The sequence below is a fragment of the Emydura macquarii genome, unplaced genomic scaffold (assembly GCF_026122565.2).
Source record: "Emydura macquarii macquarii isolate MOO-44397 ecotype Brisbane River unplaced genomic scaffold, CSIRO-AGI_Emac_v2 contig_561, whole genome shotgun sequence".
In the NCBI taxonomy this organism is placed as follows: Eukaryota; Metazoa; Chordata; order Testudines; family Chelidae; genus Emydura; species Emydura macquarii.
In genome coordinates, this window is record NW_027130698.1 from 7,790,586 (window position 1) to 7,811,034 (window position 20,449).

At 38.6% G+C, this 20,449-nt stretch overlaps 1 protein-coding gene across 1 annotated transcript in view; it reads left to right on the forward strand.

The window, feature by feature from the left end:
- CDH8 (cadherin 8) overlaps positions 1 to 16,571 on the forward strand; it is a 195,391-nt gene extending 178,820 nt beyond the window's left edge. The window contains exons 11-12 of the mRNA XM_067540112.1: positions 12,879 to 13,130; positions 14,486 to 16,571. Of these exons, the coding sequence (XP_067396213.1) occupies positions 12,879 to 13,130; positions 14,486 to 14,979 (746 nt within the window). The 3' untranslated portion in view covers positions 14,980 to 16,571. The remainder of the gene's footprint in view (positions 1 to 12,878; positions 13,131 to 14,485) is intronic.
- The last annotated feature ends 3,878 nt before the right edge of the window (positions 16,572 to 20,449 follow it).

The window sequence follows — 20,449 nt, forward strand, 5'->3', positions numbered from 1 at the left end:
ACATAATTTGATCAGCCAGTTAAAATTTTACAGTGCAGATTTTTTTCTTTGTATCTAGTGTCTCCTATCAAATTTGATAGCAGCTATCAATCTGTTTGGTTTTTTTTAAAGATACATCACAAATGTTGGCTTTCATGAAAAGCAGGTCATTTTGAAATATCCATGAATGCTTTAGTGCCTGTATATCTTAGCTATCGTAAATCACCCAAAAAGTACCATAAAAACTACATAATTTAGTGTCAGATTATTTTAATAAACCTTCTGGTTGAACAGGACATTTCTATCCTTATTGTAAAGATTGCGCAAAGGGCCTTACTCGTGAAATATTGTGTGCATGATCAGCATGATTTTGTTGTTTTTATTGAAACATTCCATTCCTAAAGCAGATCTTGCATATATAATACCACTGTATATGGTGTTATATACATGTATATGTGTATATATTTTAAATGCATCAGGTATTCCAAGATGGGTGGGACAATATCTTTTTGGACCAACTTCTATTGATGAGAGAGACAAGCTGGGACAAAGTTGGAACTGAACTCAGGTATATCACAGAAGTTGGTCCAATAAAAGATATTTACTCACCCATGTTGTCTCTCTAATATCCTGACACCGACACAGCTACACTGCATGCAATGAGGTATTCTGAAGCATTCAATTTACTCTAGAAACAAAATTGCTGTCTCGCCTCTCCTGCAGTGAAATTAATCACATGGTCACTTGCTCATATGCTTTGCAATGGTCATTTGCATAATCAAAACTTGTCCTGTTCTGTGTTCTCCTTTTACCTCTTTTTAAATGTGCCACAGACTAATGAAAAAACAAAAGAACATTGTTAAGTAAAAGAACCTCAGATGTATCTTTCAAAGCAAAGTGAATGGAATCCTTTCAGAAGCAACAAACTCGTGTCCGTGCCTTGTACTCTAGCATAGTCTGGGACTGTTTTGCAGCACAAGGCTAGCATTCTGATTTATGTGTCCTGTTACATGGTGGGAGGTGAAGGGACTGGGCCTTTTTCTCTGGGTCTGCTAAAACCAGGACAGGGAAACGCGTACCTGAAGAGCTGAGCTCAGAGAGGGTTCCCAAATGTATGGGACTGTGAGAATGTCTTGGATGGTGTATGCTGAATTTTGGTCCTGCCTCTACAGATAAGAACTGCACAGTTTTGGGGTCCATTTGATTTTTTTTTTATTGTCATTGTACATGTTTCAAAATAGAGGAATCTACTGTAATAGCACAGAAGAAAGTAAGGTAGTCTTGTAGCTAATCCCTGGGTCTACAACAGGTTTCTTGTGTGACCTTAGAAAAGTCATTTAATCTCTCTGTGCCTCATTTTCCAATCTGTAAAGTAGGGATAATAATCCTTGTTGCCTCGACTCTGTATTGTATATTAGGCCTAACACTAACCTAACCGAACACTGTCAGATCTCCAGTGCAGATACAGTCTCCTACTATTTACATATAATGTGTAGAACAATGAGGCACCAATTGCTACTATAAAGTCATAAATAATAATAGTGTTAAACTCATACATTTCAATGTCCTTCAAACTTATGCTCCCATCCATGTGATGCAATTAATGTAGCTTTATTAAGCCAGTCTGCAATGCATAGCAAGTAGGAATACAAGTTGACTCAAAAGCTGAGGTTTCCTGTTATTGTGCTTCTGTTTACCTAAATATCTCATAGATCCATAGACTTTAAGGTCAGCAGGAACCATCTTGATCATTTAGTCTGACCTCTTGAACATCGCAGACTGCTCCTGAAATAGACCCATAACTGGCTGAGTTACTGAAGTCCTCACAGCATGTTTTAAAGATTTCAAGTTACAGCGAATCCACCATTTACTCTAGTTTACACTAGCAAATGACCCATGTCCCATGCTGCAGAAAAAAACCAGCCTTACAGTCTCTGCACATCTGATCAAGGGGGAAATTCCTTACCAACCCCAAATATGGTGATCAGTTGGACTCTGAGTATGTGGGCAAGACACCTGTGAAAGAATTTTCTGTCATAACTCAGAACCTCCCCATCTAGTATCCCATCTTTGGTCGTTGGGGATATTTTGTACTAGCAGTCGCAGATTGCCTATGGTGGCATGAGGCCTGTCTCATCATACCATCCCTTCCATAAATTTATCAAGATCAGTCTTAAAACAAATTCGTTTTTTTGCCCCCACTGCTTCTCTTGGAAGGCTGTTCCAAAACTTCACTCCTCTGATGGTTGGAAATCTTCATCTAATTTCAAGCCTAAACTTGTTGATGGCTAGTTCATGTCCATTTGTTCTTGTGTCATCATTGGTACTTAAATAATTCCCCTCCCTCCCTGGTATTTATCCCTCTGATGTATGTATCTGTCTATATAGGTGTTTTTAATCATTTCAACAAATGCATAAATAAATGCATTTTAAAATGGGACAAAAGATTTCACTCATAAATAGCTTTGGATATTTAATTCTTCTACACTACAACCAAAGAAATTATTTTTAAACATGCAAAAGAAAAACCCACAAGTAAGAAATTTGGATACATAATATCCTACTACAGCACCCAGACTTGCATCTGATCCTGTTTGAGTTCACACTGCATTCATTCCAAGCTTCACAAGCATAGGTATTATGTATTTAGTAGAACTGGGAGAATTATTAATAGTCAAACACTTATTCAGCAAACTTTTGCAGTTTCTTCTGTCTGCAAATTATCTGCAAACAGAACGTTTTTTTCTCCTGTTCAGAACATGCTTTCTCTCCAATTGATTTATTAAAAATTATTTGCCAAATAGTCTTTGCGTATAATTCTTGAATTGTAACATGTTCAAAAGCATAGTAGTTCATTTGTTTTTATTATTTATATTACTCTAATGCCTAGGAGCCCTAATCAAGGAGCAGGACCCCATTGTACTAGGCATACAAACACACAGAAAAAAATGCCCCCTGTCCCAAAGAGCTAACAATCTAAGTTATAAGTCTGTCAACATGCATGTATTGGGTGTTGGCTGGGGTCTCTACATTTTGAAAATTTGACTATAATTGTCAATGAGCAAGTTAATACATGAACGAAGTATAGTTAGATGGTCTGAAGAGGTTTGCTTATCATAGTTAATAGTAGTAAGGAGGCATGAAAGTGGATTACTAGTCATGTAAAGAGCTGAAATGTTCTCCAAGCCTTTGTGTGGTATTTGCCACTCCCCCTCCCCCCAAACATCCATTTGGCTACCAAATGATGTATGACACTAATTTCTTTAAATACAACACAGTTTTGATTCTATGCTTCTGTTGTGGCAGTTCCCACCCAAACTTCCTTACTGATGATTTCATTATTAATTTTTTTAAAACTCCCCCAGAGAACATCCACAACTTATGGAACCAGGTAGGAAATTAATAAAGTGCCTTCATATTTCATGTACAAAATGCTCAGAACATCTTATTAAGGATATACTTACCGCTCTCCAGATAGTCCAACAGGGCTCTTTATATTATGGAGAAACTGCTTTTTAGACCTCCAAAATGTATACAAAAGCCCCCTATGATAATGGTGTTCATTAAAACCCTGTACAATACATATTAGCTCCAATAAACATAAAGAAAATACACATCTCTGCAGTGCTGAGGTATCCAGCTGTAAAGTTTCCAATTAAAAACTCCTTTTCTTCACATAAGTAATACATCCAGCATAGATAATAATTTCTACCACAAAGTCTTTAATACCATTAATGATTTGATCTTTCTGGGGGCATTATAAAAGGGAGAAAAAGACAGAGACAGAAAAAGAGCTACGTAGGTGGAAGGTTGCACAGCAGGAAAATCTACTGATCTAAAAATATGAAAGAGTATGTCAAGGAATTAAAGAAGCAAAATGAGGTGCACGTACAAAGTTACACTTGAATGTAAACTGACTGCTGGAGTTTTGTTTTTTTTGAAATACTTAAAAATTGTAAATCACATTTTCTGTATGTGTCTTTCAATTTTGAAGACCGGCCTTTTATTTTCACATAAAAATTAATCTAGGTTGGTGCCAGTGTCATAAAGCCACTCAAGTCCACTGCATGAGCAGTATACCCACACATTTTTATACATATGTTTCAGGGTTAGCATTTTGCCTAATGAAATAAACATCCTGTAACTTGAACATGGCTTTTTACTTTGAAACATCATGATCAGAACACTTTTCCACTTGCCATTGTGACCTTTCATCCAGCGATCTCAGAAAAACTCAGTGGGAGCTGAGGGAACTTGGAAGCCTTCAGGAAGCACTGAGCCCTGTGCAGGAACAGGTCCAAAGTGATGCATTTTCAAGTCATTTGGGTCTAGAAATCACACTGCCCATCTCACAAGTACTAGCTCCATTGTCATTTCTTGATTTCAGTTGGGCTGGAAATATTTCCATAGCAGCCTATTTTCTGGGAATTTGGCAAATCCACTTGTAGACAAAACTTGTAAGTACAGAGAAAGCCACAGAGCTAATTTAAAATATTTTCAGTGAACTGTTATTTAATCTTTAAAAAGATCATGTTCAAGGTTTGGACATAGTGTGTGGATTGTGATTGGTCCTTATGTCATTATAACAGGAGCAGCAGCAACTGGCCTAAATAAAGTTTCACAATATCCTATCTATCCTCTTCTTTTTTGGTCCTTTGCAATAATTGACACTTTCTTCATTTTGACTGAAAAATTCTAGGATTGGTCTCCATCCAAAGTTCTGTCTATTTTTTTTTTATAGAGGTCTGAGCAAGAATGATTTAGCCAGTTTTGAGCACAAGGCGAATTGTGTGGGGAAAAAAACATCTTCAAAACTCCAAGAAAAACATAAGGTGCCAGCCTGCACAAATTGAATCAAAACAATGCGATTCAATAAGATATCAGATTTATGTGACATTGCTGAACTTTTTACCAGAATGATGCTTTCATAAACTATCTGACAACACAATCAGCATATGTTTAATATTTTATTGTCCCAATCATCCCATTTTTGTGCCTCCACTGAAGTACATTGTATTGAGATGTGCCAAGAAACTGAAACTCATTCTCAGGCTTAAATTACATTTTGTGTTGTTTAGTTAAAATAAATGGCAGAAGCCAAATTCTGCTCCAAATGACAAAAACTTAATTATTGGAGTCCATGAAGTTACATCACTTCAAATAACAGCAGAATTTGGCCTGAATCAAGACAAATTTCTTGAACACAATACAGACTGAGCTACCAGAGGCCTAATTCTTCATTCATACTTGCCTTACACCATTCTCCAGACCCTCAGGATAAAATGAATCTCCTGTTCCATCCCCAGTGAACCACTGATATTTAAGGAAATTCTGGCATGCCAATGAACTCCATGAATTTCCTCCAGTTCATAGCAGAGTTGAGCAGCAAGGGCCTTACATTTTGTCACCGTGACTACTACGGATGTCGGTAGACTCTCTGAACAGTGGGCCTGAATACTGTGTGCCCCATGAGCCTGAGTTAGACAGAGTGGCAGCTTCAATTTTGAATTTCTCTGCTTCTGTAAGCTTCAGTGAGAGTGTTATTAATACCTGCAGGGTTTTGGGTTTTTTGTCCCCCCCCACCCCATGTAATTTCCTTTGTTTTGTTAAAAGTAGCATGACTAAATAAATAACATGGACAGCGCTATAATGAAAGATCAGCAGGTTAATTAGGGAGATGAGTGGAGAGCGATCATCCTCAACCCTGCTGAGTACCTGCTGCCGAGTTAATTCATGCAGCAACATTGGTGTCTGCTCCTGGAGGAGCTTCCTGCTGCTTTTCCAGCTACAAGTACTATAAAGAAAGTGTCCACAGAGAGGAGAAAGCAAATCGGATACATTCAATTTATTACTAATCAGCTGGTGTGATTGATTTGCAAGTTTCAAGTTTTAAGAACTAAATAAAAGGCAACCTGGGAGCTGTTGCTCTTCATGTACAGGCCACATTTCCAGAAGCACCAGGTGACATTTTCTTCTTTTTCTTTTTCTTTGAGGGAACAAATTAACGGATGTTGCTAACAAGATTCCCACAGCAGCAGCAAGCAGTTTCTATCCATTGTCAAAACAATTTTCTCAATTTCACTCTCGGCTTTTTCCTGAGGACGGGTTCAGGTTGTCACTGTGGGCACAGCTGATTGAGCCCCACCCTTCTGTTTCCTAACTGTCCACTTCACCCTCACGGTATTTAAAGTGACAGTCCATTATCATGTAGCTCAACAGTATTCTTCTTCTAGCTGAGGAAGCTCTCTTTCTATCCTCTTTTTGGTTACTGTTTCTTCTGATATTGCGTTGGCACCTACAGTCCAGCCAGGTTGCGCTCACATGGTGCTAGGTGCTAGATGTATAAATAAGTAGTAAATGACCATCACTGCCCAAAAGACTTTGTTTTGTCCCCGCTTTTTCCATTCGTTTGGCCCAGATTACTCACACTGAATAGTACCTCTCAAAATCAATAGGACTACTTGCAAAGTAACATACCACCAAGCATGAACAGAGGTGGAAGAAATGGACCCTTCATTGCCCCATCTTAATTCTCCTCCCTCCCATTTTCCCCAGTCCCTTTCCTGTGTGTTTTCCCCCAATTCTTTCTCCCTCATGCTTTTCCTTTCCACTTTATCCTACTGAATCCAATTCCTCCCTCTTACATCTCTCTGGTTCTTCCTCTTCTCTCCCTTTCTGGCCCTCCCAGCAGACTTTGTTCCTGCCTTGTCTTTCTTGTGCTGTAACTGAAGGGATTTGTCATCATTCTATTCTTTGTAAACATCTTTAAACATAGAGGTGTCCTGGCTGGATGCAATGGCACCTGCCATTTTTGCATTATCTGGGGAATCGGTGCTCTTTCTCATAGAGGTTTCAGTGGAGCCATCTAGTGGCTGAACCATTTATATGCAGCCTTGTGCATGAAAGGATAATAGGTAGGGCCCTACCAAATTCATGGCCATGAAAAACATGTCACAGACCATGAAACCTGGTCTCCCCCATGAAATCTGGCTATTGTAGCGGGAGGTCATGGGATTGCCACCTACAGTTCTGGGCTGCTGCTGATGGTGCTGCCTTCAGAGTTGGGTGGCCAGAGGACACAAAAGTGAGGGTGGCATGGTGTGGTATTGCTGCTTTCACTTCTGCACGGCTGCTGGTGGTGCTACCCTCAGAGGTGCTGAGGTGCTACCCCAGTCATCCGCCACAAAGCTTCCTGTAGCCAGGGGAGGTTCCTGGAGGTGGATCTTATCTGGTTCCAGGAGCAGCCTGTGCAGGGGAAGAGAAAGTCGTGTCCCTCCCCAGCCCAGCCAGGACTAGCAGCTGGAGCCCAGTACACAGTAGAAGCCCTCAGCCAGAGTGCCCCCAGCGCTGCTCTTCCCCATTTCTGAGCCCAGCACTCAAGAGTTCAAGGGGCCTTGTGCTGGCTGTGTGTGCCTGGGGCATGACCACAGTGCCCCCCAACCGTGGCAATCTCAGCAGTTGCCCACCCATTAGGCCATCCCTCCCCACCCTGAAAAAATGACAACTCCCCCTCCCATATCATGCCACTGGTGGCAACACTGCATCACAGCTGGGTGGTCTCCGACCACCAGCGGCAGCATCACTGAAGCAAGGTTGGCAATACCACAACCCTGCTACAATAGCCTTGCAACCCGTCCATGACCCACTTTTGAGTTGAGACCCCCCTGGTTTCAACACTGTGAAATTTCAGATTTAAATATCTGAAACCGTGAAATTTACGATTTTTAAAATCCTATGACCGTGAAATTGACCAAAATATTCTGTGAATTTGGTACTGGAATTTGGAATTCTGTGAATTTCCCCGTCTAATCGGGGAATGGCAGCATGGGAGCAGTAGCTTTTTATGAAGCTCATTGTGCAAGCAGGTTCTCAGCAAAGAGCATTTCTTTTTGCACAGCCTGCCCTTTTCATTCATGACTCGTCTGCCTCTGCACGTTCTATACCATCGATACGTTACACCAGGCAGAGGAGGAATAGGGTGACTGCGTCAGAAAGAAAGGGGAACCGAGGACAAAAAATATGTATTGTTTTTTCACATCAAAGCAGATGTCTGACTTTTCCTATGTGTAAGGGGAGGGAGGAGTAGGCCAGGAATGCAATGCAAGGAGCTTTCCCAAGACGGCTTTGTGTTCTAGCAGTGCAAAGACTGCAAAGATTCCACTCACAGTAGTGCTAGCCTTTCCAAAGCGGACAGGCAGGGCCAGGGCCAGGACCAGGCTTAGCAGAGCTGGAAAGTCACAGAGGGGCGTGGCCTCTTCGAAAAAGGGTCTCTGGAACTGGAAGTCATTCTAAGTGTTTCAGGACAAGCCCACCTGGAGCGCCCAGTGGGAAAATGACCTCATTCATGATGCTAATACATGCAGGACTATGTCTTAGACACAAGATAGTGAGAGGGTAGCTAGGGATTGAGCCCCAGCAGCTCAGATGCTTCTTTTTATTTTTAGAATCAGGTGTGGAGAAAGAAGAAAGAATAGGAGCAATGTGGACCAAACACCTGTATATAGTCCCACTCCTTGAGAACTATGTGGAGTCCCATTGACTTCAACACAGAGGTGGGGTCTCAGTGGAGGATTAGGGCTTAATTTTATTTTTCCCCTCCTTTGGAAGCCGAAGAGAAATGACTGGATCTAACTCATGGTCAAATCTTTTGAAATGATCAGTTTTTTTAAAAGTGCAGAAATGTAAAAAACAAACAAACAAAAACCCCTCACCAAAATAGTGGTAGGTGGGGGGCAGGGAGAACAACTTGCTGAACATATCCTGACCGTATATTCCAAGATTCTACCCAAAGAAATTAGGTTTATTTAAAAAACAAACCAAAAACCCTCAAATAACTGAACTACAGCATAATTTTAGTAATGTAGCTTTTTTCTTTACATTTGGAAGCTTGATGCTGCGTAATTCAGCTGGAGAGCGTGTGTGAGATAGGAGGGAGTGATGTTGCTGTATGTGCGTTTCAGTGTCACATTTTTAACCACTGTAAAGAAATGCAGTTTGTACTTTATTCTGAAGATGTGCTAACCGTTGATTTCATACACATGTATCTTCTCCATTACGTCAGAGTGGCATGCAGAATAAGGGGTATAATTAAGGAGTTTGATGCTGTTTGGGTTGTCTGAATCCTTGAGAGCTCACACCTGAAATTTAGCTTTAATAAACAGGCATGCTTCCTATAATTCTGAAAAGGACATAAGAAAGGACTAGACTATCTATTTAGCTCCATGGTGCCGTCAGTTGTGATGTGACTGTTGCTAACTTGAGAAGACATAAGGAAAATCTGATTCCCACAGCTGGAAAATGAAGGAGAATCTTTTCCGTACTAAGGAGGTATTCAGATATAATAATCTGCAACTTAAAAAATGTTGCTTTATAATACCACTTTTTTTATTTATGCAGTGGTCTTTGTCTGAATGCCTATTCTAAATATGTCTAAAATCCAAAATTAAACTCAGATCTAAATAAATAGGGACTCTTTAGATATAATGTTTTAAATCAGAACCTTGAAACCAAACAGCCCTGAATTTTGGGAGGAGGGATTTTTGGTAGTCAATCAGTGGCAGAACCAGGCCTGGTTCTCTCCTCTGTTTCACAAGAGATGTATCTACACTGTAGCTGGGACCATGCCTCCTACCTTGCATAGATCAACTCACATTAGCTTGACTGAAGTTCACATGCTAATAGTAGCAGCCCTGTCAGAGGCTTACCACCCTAGCTCAGATCCAGGGCGTCAGGTGACCTTGAGAGCCTGAGCAGCAGCATCCATGCTGCTATTGTTATTGTGCTAGCATGATTCAAGATAGCATGAGCCTGTTTACCTGGGCTGGGAGACTTGCTGCCAGCTGCAGTGTAGACGTACCCAAGGCGATGGTTAGAGCTGGTTGGGAAACTTTTGAGTAAACTTTTTTTGCCAAAAAAAATTGATTCATTGAAACTGCAACTATTCACAGGAAAGACTTACTTTAGATAAGATTCCTGATTAAAAAAAAAAGAGGTGACTAAAATTGTCTCATTTTGACATTTTCTAAACAAAAAGGTATTTTTTCAGTTCAAAATGACTTTTCAGTTAGAAATGTAACTTAATTTATACAAAGAAGTTTTTAAAAGAGAGGGGGGAAAAAAAGGTCAAAATCCAAAGAAAATGTTTTGAAATCATTGAAACAAAATGTTTCGAATTACCCGAACTGAATATTTTTTTTGTTTTTTTTCTGGACCACAATTTATTTTACCTATTTATTTATTTTATTTTCGTCCCAATTTGGGATGGGAGCATTTTTTTGAAATCTTAAATTCTCATGAGATGGGAAAAACATTTCCCGCCCACTCCTTGTGGTTACACCATCATGAAACCAGTGTACACAAGTAGAGAATTAGACTCCTAGGAGTCCTAATCTCCATTTCCCTGCTCTAAGCACCAGACAAACCCATCTTTTCTTTTTCTGTTTATGGAATTAATTAGTCAGCTACAAGAACGTGTCCAGTTTCTAATACCTTGGTACTTGGTATTATAGAAGTTACTACAGTTATGTCAGTAATGCCACATCTACTGGTAAGTATGTCTTAGGCTATTATTGTAGGGTAGTTTGGGATTGACTATTTTCTGTATTTATCCTCACCTGAATGAACGTGCGCACACAGACACACATCAAGAACAAAATATTATGTTCTTAAAACTTTATCTGGTTGTGACCGATCACCTTCATAGCTTTCCCCCCACCCATTCTCCTACCCTCCATCTCTCTCTGCCTGTTTCTTTTGAGTTTTACAGACTTGCCAGCTCTTTGGGGCACAGATTCTGCCTTCTTTTATGTTTGTCCAGTGCTAGTGATCACTGCCCCAGTGATCTATAGCTGTTGGAATGGCCTCTTAGGCCATGAAGATTTGGTGTAAATAGAACAGCCCTAAGGGAGTTCCAGTGTACCCCAGAGACCTGAATGTCACCAGGTTCGAGGGAGCACAAAGATAGCTCAGAGGTACCTTTGTACCTATACACACATAACATACCAACCACCTCCTGAGCTGCCCTGCCACATTACCCTCCCTCTTCAATTCCCTCCCTGCCATGAAATGGCCTTTAGCGATTAAGTCAAAACCATTATATAATATCAGGAGACTGCTTTTTTCATAGTATCTAAAGCACATTTACTCTGAGAATACAGGAGAAAAGAGGTTACTGAAAAGAGCTACAATCTAACCCTTCAGCCCCAAATGTAATGTACGGCTCTATCTTTCCATTGTCCATCGGTGATATTACCATTTTCAGAAAGACATATTAACATCAGTATACTGTATGCATGAGGTCTGAAGTAATTGTTTTATTAATTGATATTATTTTTGATGAAGGAATATACAAAACAAGTGAACATGAATCAATAAGCATTCTGTTAGGGCATGACTCAAAACGCTGAGTTTTATTACTCATTGCTCTGAATAAAGCAGTTAAAAGCTAAGATGAATCATTAAGTATGTAAATAAATCAAAGTGTCTTGTATATTGTAAGTGCTTACTTACAGAGACCTAACTTGAACATTCTGCCGCATACAAATCATTTATATCAGAAAGGAGTGGGTTGGTCAATGTTTGGATTCTAGGGTTACCTAAAGGCAACAGAAAATCTCTTATGTTTGGTGAGGAACTAAATTCAGTAATTACCTCTGTGAGAATTTCAGTCAGTTATTTGATGTACAGCTAGACATTGTGGGTACCATTCAATAACATGAACCACACCCTAGTGTTTACAGTATTGACCATATTTAAAATATGACAACTAGCACAATAAATTTAACTACTGCAAAATCTTGATTGTTTTAATTGTGTCCACTGTGTCTGAAAGCAGTGAGAACATAAGAGGTTTAACTTTGTGTGAAAGAGCAGTAAATGTGAGTAGTAAATCAAATATTCACCCTATCCACATAGGTAAAGCAAATACCCATGTATACTAGCAAGCTGAGTGATCCTTGATATTAGCACAACTTCATTACCACATATAGCTCTGTAAAACACAAGGCCAACAAATAGGCATCTGTTGGCCAAAAGTGATTTCTTGAGGGTGACCTTCTAGAATCTCCTTACCAGCAACCTACCAAAATTGTGTTTAAAACACTACACACACACACAAACTTGTTGAAGTGCAGGCAGTGCTTTCAATTGTAATTCTGGCAAATCCCTTCTCTTCCCTTGCCACTCGTTCTCTAGCATTAGATACCATGCTCAGTTCCAATGCAAAATGCTGGATGTGCTGCCAATGACAGAAGGCAGGCATAGGTAAGGGGTAGCTTTATGCATGAGTGATCCCCCTGAAGTCGATGGGACAACTACCATACATAAAATTAAAGCATGTCCATAAGTCTTTCAGGTTTGAAGGTTAGGATGATCTGGAATCAGTTTCTCTTACTTTCTTCAAAACAGGGTCCGGTTTTCAAGACATTGAGTGCCAATGACTCCCATTCAAATAAATATTCATCAACTTTGAAAAAGAAGCCTACAGCTTTTAACCAAATCTAGCCCTTCCTTTTGGCTTTCTTCTGTACAATTCTGCCACTTGAAACAACAACAATGCTTCTTTTACTGCACGAACAATACTCTGTAGTATGTAAAATGTAGAATACAAGGCACATTTTGTTTTGCTTGATGGCTGTACTTTATTAAATGAATTAATAGCAGGTAGGATGACTTTAAAAAAATAATACTTTTCCATACAGTAGTTTCATGAAGTTAGTTTTTATGAATGTGCAAGCTGACAAGGTCAGTGTCTTATATGTTTTGGAACTGGGGTGTGGAGGGGGGTGATGTGCATGACACATGTACATGTGCTTGTGCACCAGATTTATGAACTCGGGGAAACTATTCTTTTCAGCAGCTATATTAAAACCATCCAACTGTTTAAATTTTCACTTTTCCAGGTAATACACTTGACATTTTGGCAAAGCACAGTGGTTTCAGCCGTCAGAAGCAAGAAGTATATCTTTTACCAATCATAATAAGTGATAGTGGAAATCCTCCCATGAGCAGCACCAGCACTCTTACAATTCGGGTCTGTGGTTGCAGCAGTGATGGTGTTGTCCAGTCCTGTAACGTTGAAGCTTTTGTACTTCCTATTGGACTCAGTATGGGAGCCTTAATTGCCATATTAGCATGCATCATTTTGCTGCTAGGTATGTATTCATTTACAGCCTGCTGTTCAACATTTTTCTGGTTCATAAATGACTATATATAAACAAAGATGCTAAATAGTAAAGGTAATGCTATCTGAAAAAATATTGTCTCATTATTAGTATTAATATGTATATGTCTGAGTAGCTGCTGAGTTCTGGAGGAACTGCTTCAACTGCATATAGATGGGACTAAGGATAGAAGAAGAAAAAGAATATATATAAATTACAGTAGTGCCCCAAGAACCAGTCAGGACTGGCTCTATTATGCTAGATGCAGTACAAAAACAGAAAGCACAGTTCCTATCCCAAAGATCCTTACATAGAAAGTGCATTTAAATAAAAGTCGGATTATGAAATCACATCTATCTAGTCACATCAGGCTTTAGAAATGTTGAACTGAGAATATTCTGTGGATGTTAGAAATTGAATTGTTTGTTTTATGCTATTTCTTCCAAGACATGTATGAGTTTGTTCCGGATTGTAATGGTTTAAGAGATATTGCAGTTTTACAAGATAAAAAGCACAGCATATCTGAATCAAACACATAAAAAAGTAGTATATGGCATCAGCAAACAAGAGAGAACAGTGAGGGAAGAGACCTATTGCTCTGCTGAATAACTGAGATTTCAGCATTAAACTGGAAAAAACAAAAGTAACTAAAGTCCAACTCCTTGTGCACCTACCCATAATTCTGAAATTAACATGATCTAGGTCTTTTCACTCTCCTATCTGTAGTAAGCATACGGCCTTCTAGCAACAGGCCATCAAAAGATTTCTTCCTGTGACTATGATCAGAGCCATATTTTCAAAAAGTGTCATCTAATTTTGGTTGTCTCCATTTTTGGGTGTTCAGCTTTAGACACATTGGCCCAAATTCACAAAGGTAGACAGATGCTCATCTCCCACTGAAATCAATGGGAGTTAAGTACCTAAATAACTTTGTGCAACTGGGTCTCATTCTCAGAGATGCTGAGCAGTTCCTATTGACTTCAGTTGGGATTGTGAATGCTCAGAAATCAGCCATCTGAAAATCAGGCCAAACCTGTCTGAAGCGAGGCGTAGAAATGGAGACATTCAAAATTATCACTTTTTTTTATAATTGGGCCTAAATAAGTAATTTTTTCAATATGGGGTTGCGGTAATAGGAAAGTAGAGCTCCTGCCCCCAGCTCCTGATCACATTTTCACCATTCCACCACAGTGTGTTACATTTCTTTCAGCTTTTCAGCTTTTAGCAAGGCTTTCATTACTCTTGTAGAAAGAAACTATCTGTAGCCCTCTACAAAAAATATCTAGTTTGTAGCTGCTTTGATTAGATGTTTTCTTAACTAATCAGCTTGTGATGCTTTTTTGCAGTCATTGTGGTGCTGTTTGTAACATTAAGAAGACATAAAAATGAGCCTCTGATTATCAAAGATGATGAAGACGTGAGGGAAAATATAATCCGTTATGATGACGAAGGAGGTGGCGAAGAAGATACAGAAGCTTTTGACATTGCAACGTTGCAAAATCCAGATGGAATTAATGGATTTTTACCTCGTAAGGATATTAAACCTGATCTTCAATTTATGCCGAGGCAGGGGCTTGCACCTGTTCCTAATGGTGTTGATGTTGATGAATTTATTAACGTAAGGCTTCATGAAGCTGATAATGATCCGACGGCTCCACCATATGACTCCATCCAGATTTATGGCTATGAAGGAAGAGGCTCAGTGGCTGGTTCCCTTAGTTCTTTGGAGTCCTCTACATCAGACTCAGATCAGAATTTTGACTACCTCAGTGAATGGGGTCCCCGCTTTAAAAGACTTGGAGAACTTTACTCAGTTGGAGAAAGTGACAAAGAAACTTGACGGTGGATTACAAACTTTTTCACTCTTGACTTAAGGATCATGTAATATTCTAGGGCCACTGCTGTTAGTTACAACGAATGTGGCTTTTTTTGTTTTAGAGGCAAGTTTAGCGCCAGTCATCTATAAAATCACCTTCATTGTAATGTTGAATCCAAAAAAAAAAAAAAGTATATGTTAGGAGGTATAAGTCTTGTGGAGTGTGAAGTAAAGTATGTGGCGTGTCTAGAAGTCTTTGGATATTTGATATTCACTTGACCACTCTGAAGATGGAGATTTGGATCTTTGATAATCTTCAGTGAAATGAAAGGAATGAAAAGAAAAAGATGCTTTCCTAGGTAATGGACCTGCAATGATTCTGCTGTTGAACAGAATCCCCTGTCAGTATGTAAAGCTAATGGTTTGTTTCCACATTGCCAACAAAGATCCTACCACAAAAATGTTGAAAGCAATATCTGGTCTTCTTTGCAATGCTGAATGGAAACAGAACTGTAAATCCCTACTGACTTCTACTGTGCAGTGACCATACATTGTACATACAGTAATCGTTGGCCACGTAACCACAGACTGAACATCATCTTTAAATATTGTGTCAAGCCTTAAAATATTCACATGTTCTTAATCCATTCCAGTGATGGGATTATAAACCCTACCAATGTATAGAGGTTCAAGAACGGGGGTTCAAGACCCTACTTTAAAAGAGGATTGTTTTCTAGAAGAAGGATCTCTCTTATCCTCTACTACATCTTTTGAAAGGGGAAAGAAAAAGAACCTATGAAAGGAGCTGGACTTGCATATATGAAACAATTGCTGATTTTATTGCTAAAGATTGAATTTATTTGTTTAATCCTTGAAATAAATATTTTATTGATGTCCATTACTGCTTTTATTTATTAAGGTTAATAATCTATAGAGTAAGATTATAAAGAAAACTAAATTATATCCATTAATAAACCTTAAGAGTTTTTTCTATATATAAAATGAATGTTTAATACATGCACATTTTGAAAAGAAAATGACAATTTGAGGCAGGTTAAAGTAGTAACCTATCCGTTTGCAGTAGATGAGTTTTAAGTGAATGCTGGCAGGAATAAAACTTTCCCAGAGAAAACTTTTGACAGTTTTATATTTTCTTCATAAATCTAGTAACTGGCATTTTTAATACAAGCACAAACAGCTGGAAGTAAACTGGTTCATGTGAATATTTAAACTATAGACTTTTAGAAATCCACACATTACACAGTACAGTAAAACAATGCTTATAGTTCTCCACTGTATTAGAGCAGGAACCAGTATGTACATAATTTTACTGCTGCTGTTATTAGCATTTCTTTTATATAATATTCATGGTGATGCACCAGGGCTCTTGCACACAGAGAAAACAGCACTAGGAGCTGCAAGCATATTCAATTTGTAATGCAAACTTGCCATTTAGAAGTAGCAATTGTATAATAAAACTGAGTATTACATGCAAATCATTTTAATTTTCTACTTTGTTTTGATGCTATATTATCATTTGTTTATTTACTTCATGTATTGTATTCAGAGAAACTCCTGTATTGTTTCCTACTTTGTGAAATATATTTTTATAAATACCTTTCTTGTGATCGCTCTTTCTTTTCATTTTTAACTGCACCCTATAGAGAGGAATCATCGGTTATGAATAGCTAAAAGATTCTTTCTAAACCTCTGACAGCTGCAGTTTCTTCAGTCATTTGTTAATCGATTAAATAGTTGACTATTGACAATCACATCAATACCCTGTTTAAAGTAATGGATAAAGTCAGAATAACAAAAGAAAAAGATATGGGGGGCAGTTTTTGGACAGTGCATGGAGAAATAAATATGCAGAAACCTCATACTAGAAGAGGATTGATGTGTTTGTACAATTTTCTGTGTTCCATGCTGAAAATTAACCTCCCAACCTTTTTCAAATGTTGCTAATAAAAAGAAATTATTGTCTCTAGGATTCTCAATTATGTTTCTTCTACAAACAAAAATAGCTTGACGCATCATCCCCAACTCTGCATGATTTTCAGAATGAAAACATTGACATTTGCTTTAGCTATGCCGCAGCTGCCTTTAATGACTGCAGTTTGCAGATAACTAATATGCTAACACCACTTCTACATGCATTGTCAAGGTTTTAATGAAATTAATGAAGTCTCCAATTTATTTAAATGAGGCTGTATTCACAAGTTCCATCTGAATAGCTTTACACAATGCTCTCAGCAACGTAAACTAAGCAGGGAAGTCATCTAAAGATAGAAAAGCTGCATTCACCAGGGCATCAAATGAAACTGAACACATTTTGTAATAGATTTCAATAACAGTTAAATGCATTCTTGTGAAAACTCTATTAATCACTTGTCCAAAGTGAAAGGGTGTTCTGTAGTGTAGTGTGAAATCTTCAGTAGCACAAGTATTAAGGTCTGATTTCCAACTGACGCTAGACCACGTTCTAATCTAGACCACACTCCTTGGAGCAAAGGAGGAGGATGTAAGATATGGATCAGATTATTGTTTATATCCATATCCAGCAGGCAGCTCCTGACTTGGTGTTATATTGTTCACTATGGAGCTTTGCAGGGCTCCTTTGTAGGAAACTCATGAATGTATAACCTTCTGATTGCCTTTTTGATTGAAAGCTCCATCTGAGACCATGACTGTGCACCCAGTAATAAGATTTCCAAAAAATCCCATCACTAGCACTCTAGGAGAGAGAAAGCATGACAGAGATCTCATAGCTGCCAGTCAAAAAGATAGGGTTACCACTACTCGTGGGTATTGCTTTAAACTGTGCTTTTATACAACTTCTAAACAAAATCCAATGAAAAGGAGGAGGCAAAAAAGTAATGGAATGTTGAATCTACCAGTAGTAACATGCAATTTTTTCTTCTTCTATCTGACAATATTAATGTCAAAATGGTTCAGTTGGTAAACAAATAAACTCAGGCTACATTGAATGGATGATTTATGGCATTGTGGCACCTTTCACTGTTTAGGAAGTGAAATGTTGACCTCTAGTTTTCAGTATTTGCTCATTTTGTATGGATGAAATTAGTTCAGGGTGGAATTGTTTTGGATAGCAATTGTGTTGTATAATTTGTGTGCCATGCTGATGGTTTATAATCCTTGGGATTAGAATCATACCAACCCTCATTATGCAGCTGGATTTAGACATTTTTATCTAAATGTTCTTTTTAATCACAGAAAATAATTATTGTCCCTTTTAATGAGGTTTATTTGGCTGTTGGAGCAATTTAAATGACAAGTAAAATGGGTTACATTAGAATTAATAACATTTACAAATTCCTAAGGTAAATTCCCCAAATCCCTTAAAAACCCTAAATGGCCAAGAGCCCAGCTACCTCAGACTCTGCCTTTTCCTCCCTGACCCACCATGCCACTTCATTCATCTGGGATACATACGTAAATCATCCCACAGCTGAAAGCACAGGGATCAGCAAGGGTCACTCAGGGGATTTATGCATTGCAGAACCTGACAGTTAGGCGTCCTGCCACACAGTGGAATTTAAGTTCTGTGCCCAGGCTCCCCAGTACATAACCACGCACACAAAAAAGGAGAGACAGCTGCAGTGAATAATCGGGGTCATTTATAGTTAAATAAATGTTATATGTAAAAATGATACAAAAATACAGTGAATCAAAATCAAAGTTTTATATGAAAAATGATATGGAAAATATTTCAGCAACGTTCTTAGTAATGTTCAGTTAACAGAGAACGTATGTACGTGAGAATCAGATATGTTCACAAGTATTTCTGCCCCAGAGAAATGTAGACAAGTTACTTGAAAAATTAATTTTCAGTTTGGGAGAGTGTTTCAGCAGTCGACTTAATGGTGTAATAAACTGAATCTTTATAGGAGGGGAAAAGTGACAGTATTTGGCATTATTACAATTTACTTTCAGAATGTGGTAGGTGTCATTAGCAGCAGATGCAGCACTGATGGAGCGAATAGTAGAAGCTTTCTGTAGTCTATCATTCAGATAAGTTGGACTCATATTATTTCTACATTTGTACCACTATTTGTGCAAGATAATATTCTGGCTTTGCAGAAGTTGGAAACCAATTTAACTTGCTGTATAATTCACAGTGATGGGTTTTGTAATCACACTGCAAAATGAGTCTAGCTGCTCTATTATACAATACTGATATAGGCTTGAGTGCTGCAGAACTAGTCCTACTCCAAATAATGTCATAATGTTCTAAATGAGAAATTATAAAAGCACTGACAATTGCTTTTGTGCATCTGCAACTAAGACATTTTCCAAAATGGTTAATAAAGGCAAGCTGAGGCAGTCAGTTTCTGGCAGTGGCTGGTAAATGTGCTCATTAGCATTGCAACACACCTACTTCTTCCTCACCCCCCACTCTCACTGTTTTGCCAGAATTAATCTAATAAAAATGAACAAAAGGAAGAGAAAGCTGCAGCTTTTGTCGTCATGTATGGGGGAAATATAAAACTTGCAAAGCCTTGTTCCTTCTCCCTTACACTACTGTGGACCTCGCCCCAAGTTGGTATGCTCAGTGTGACAATGACACCCCAGTTTAATAGGTGGGCTGAGGGCACCTGATAAATACATGGAGAAAATGAAGCCTGCTAAATGCACACAAATGCTTCTTAACTAGCCATTCCTCTCCTATCCGAAATGTGTGGGGTCTGCTCGTTATCTCCCTGGGAGGTCATGTGTAAATAAGGATCCTCTTAAGTTGCCCAGAGCAGGGCCTCATAATACCATCTATATATACCAGTTGTTCTTTAAGTTAAGAATCAGGAAACATCCTCTTTAATGTGTCCATGACGCAGCCCAACATCTCTAGCCACAGTGAGTCCTGGAGTATCACAATAACAACTTCTAGGGTTTGGTTTTGTTTTTTAAAAAAGGGCAAATTTCTCCTCCCTGAGGTTCAGAGCAGATCTCTTATTTGCAGTGCACAACAATTCTCTGTTGGATATTCTGCTCTTGTTTCATAAATGGACAACACTGCTTCAAGGAGTGGATGGCATTAAAGCATCCCAGGCTTACAGTTCATGCCATCACATTTCATAGGTTACAGATATTTTTGGATGCCTATATGACAAACCAACATATCTGCATTTTCTGCTGCAGAGGCAATGCAGAAAGAGTCAAATCTCCTGTAAAAGGACTTAATAGTCCAGAAGTCATAAATTCCACATAAATACACAATCACATCTGGCTTGGTTTTTAAAACAGCTAGGTTGCTTGAATGCTTGTGCAATTACTATGACTATACAAGGGAATCAAGTGCTTTTCTGCACAAATGGACAACTATATAAATGAATGCCCATTTGGGATTTTGTATCTGTTTTACATGTACATTTGACACACAGCTTAGTTGTGCAAATGTGAATGCAATTTTGCTCACACTAATGTGTAGCTGGTCTTTGAGAAAGATCTTTAAACTATGGTGCCAAAACACTGATAT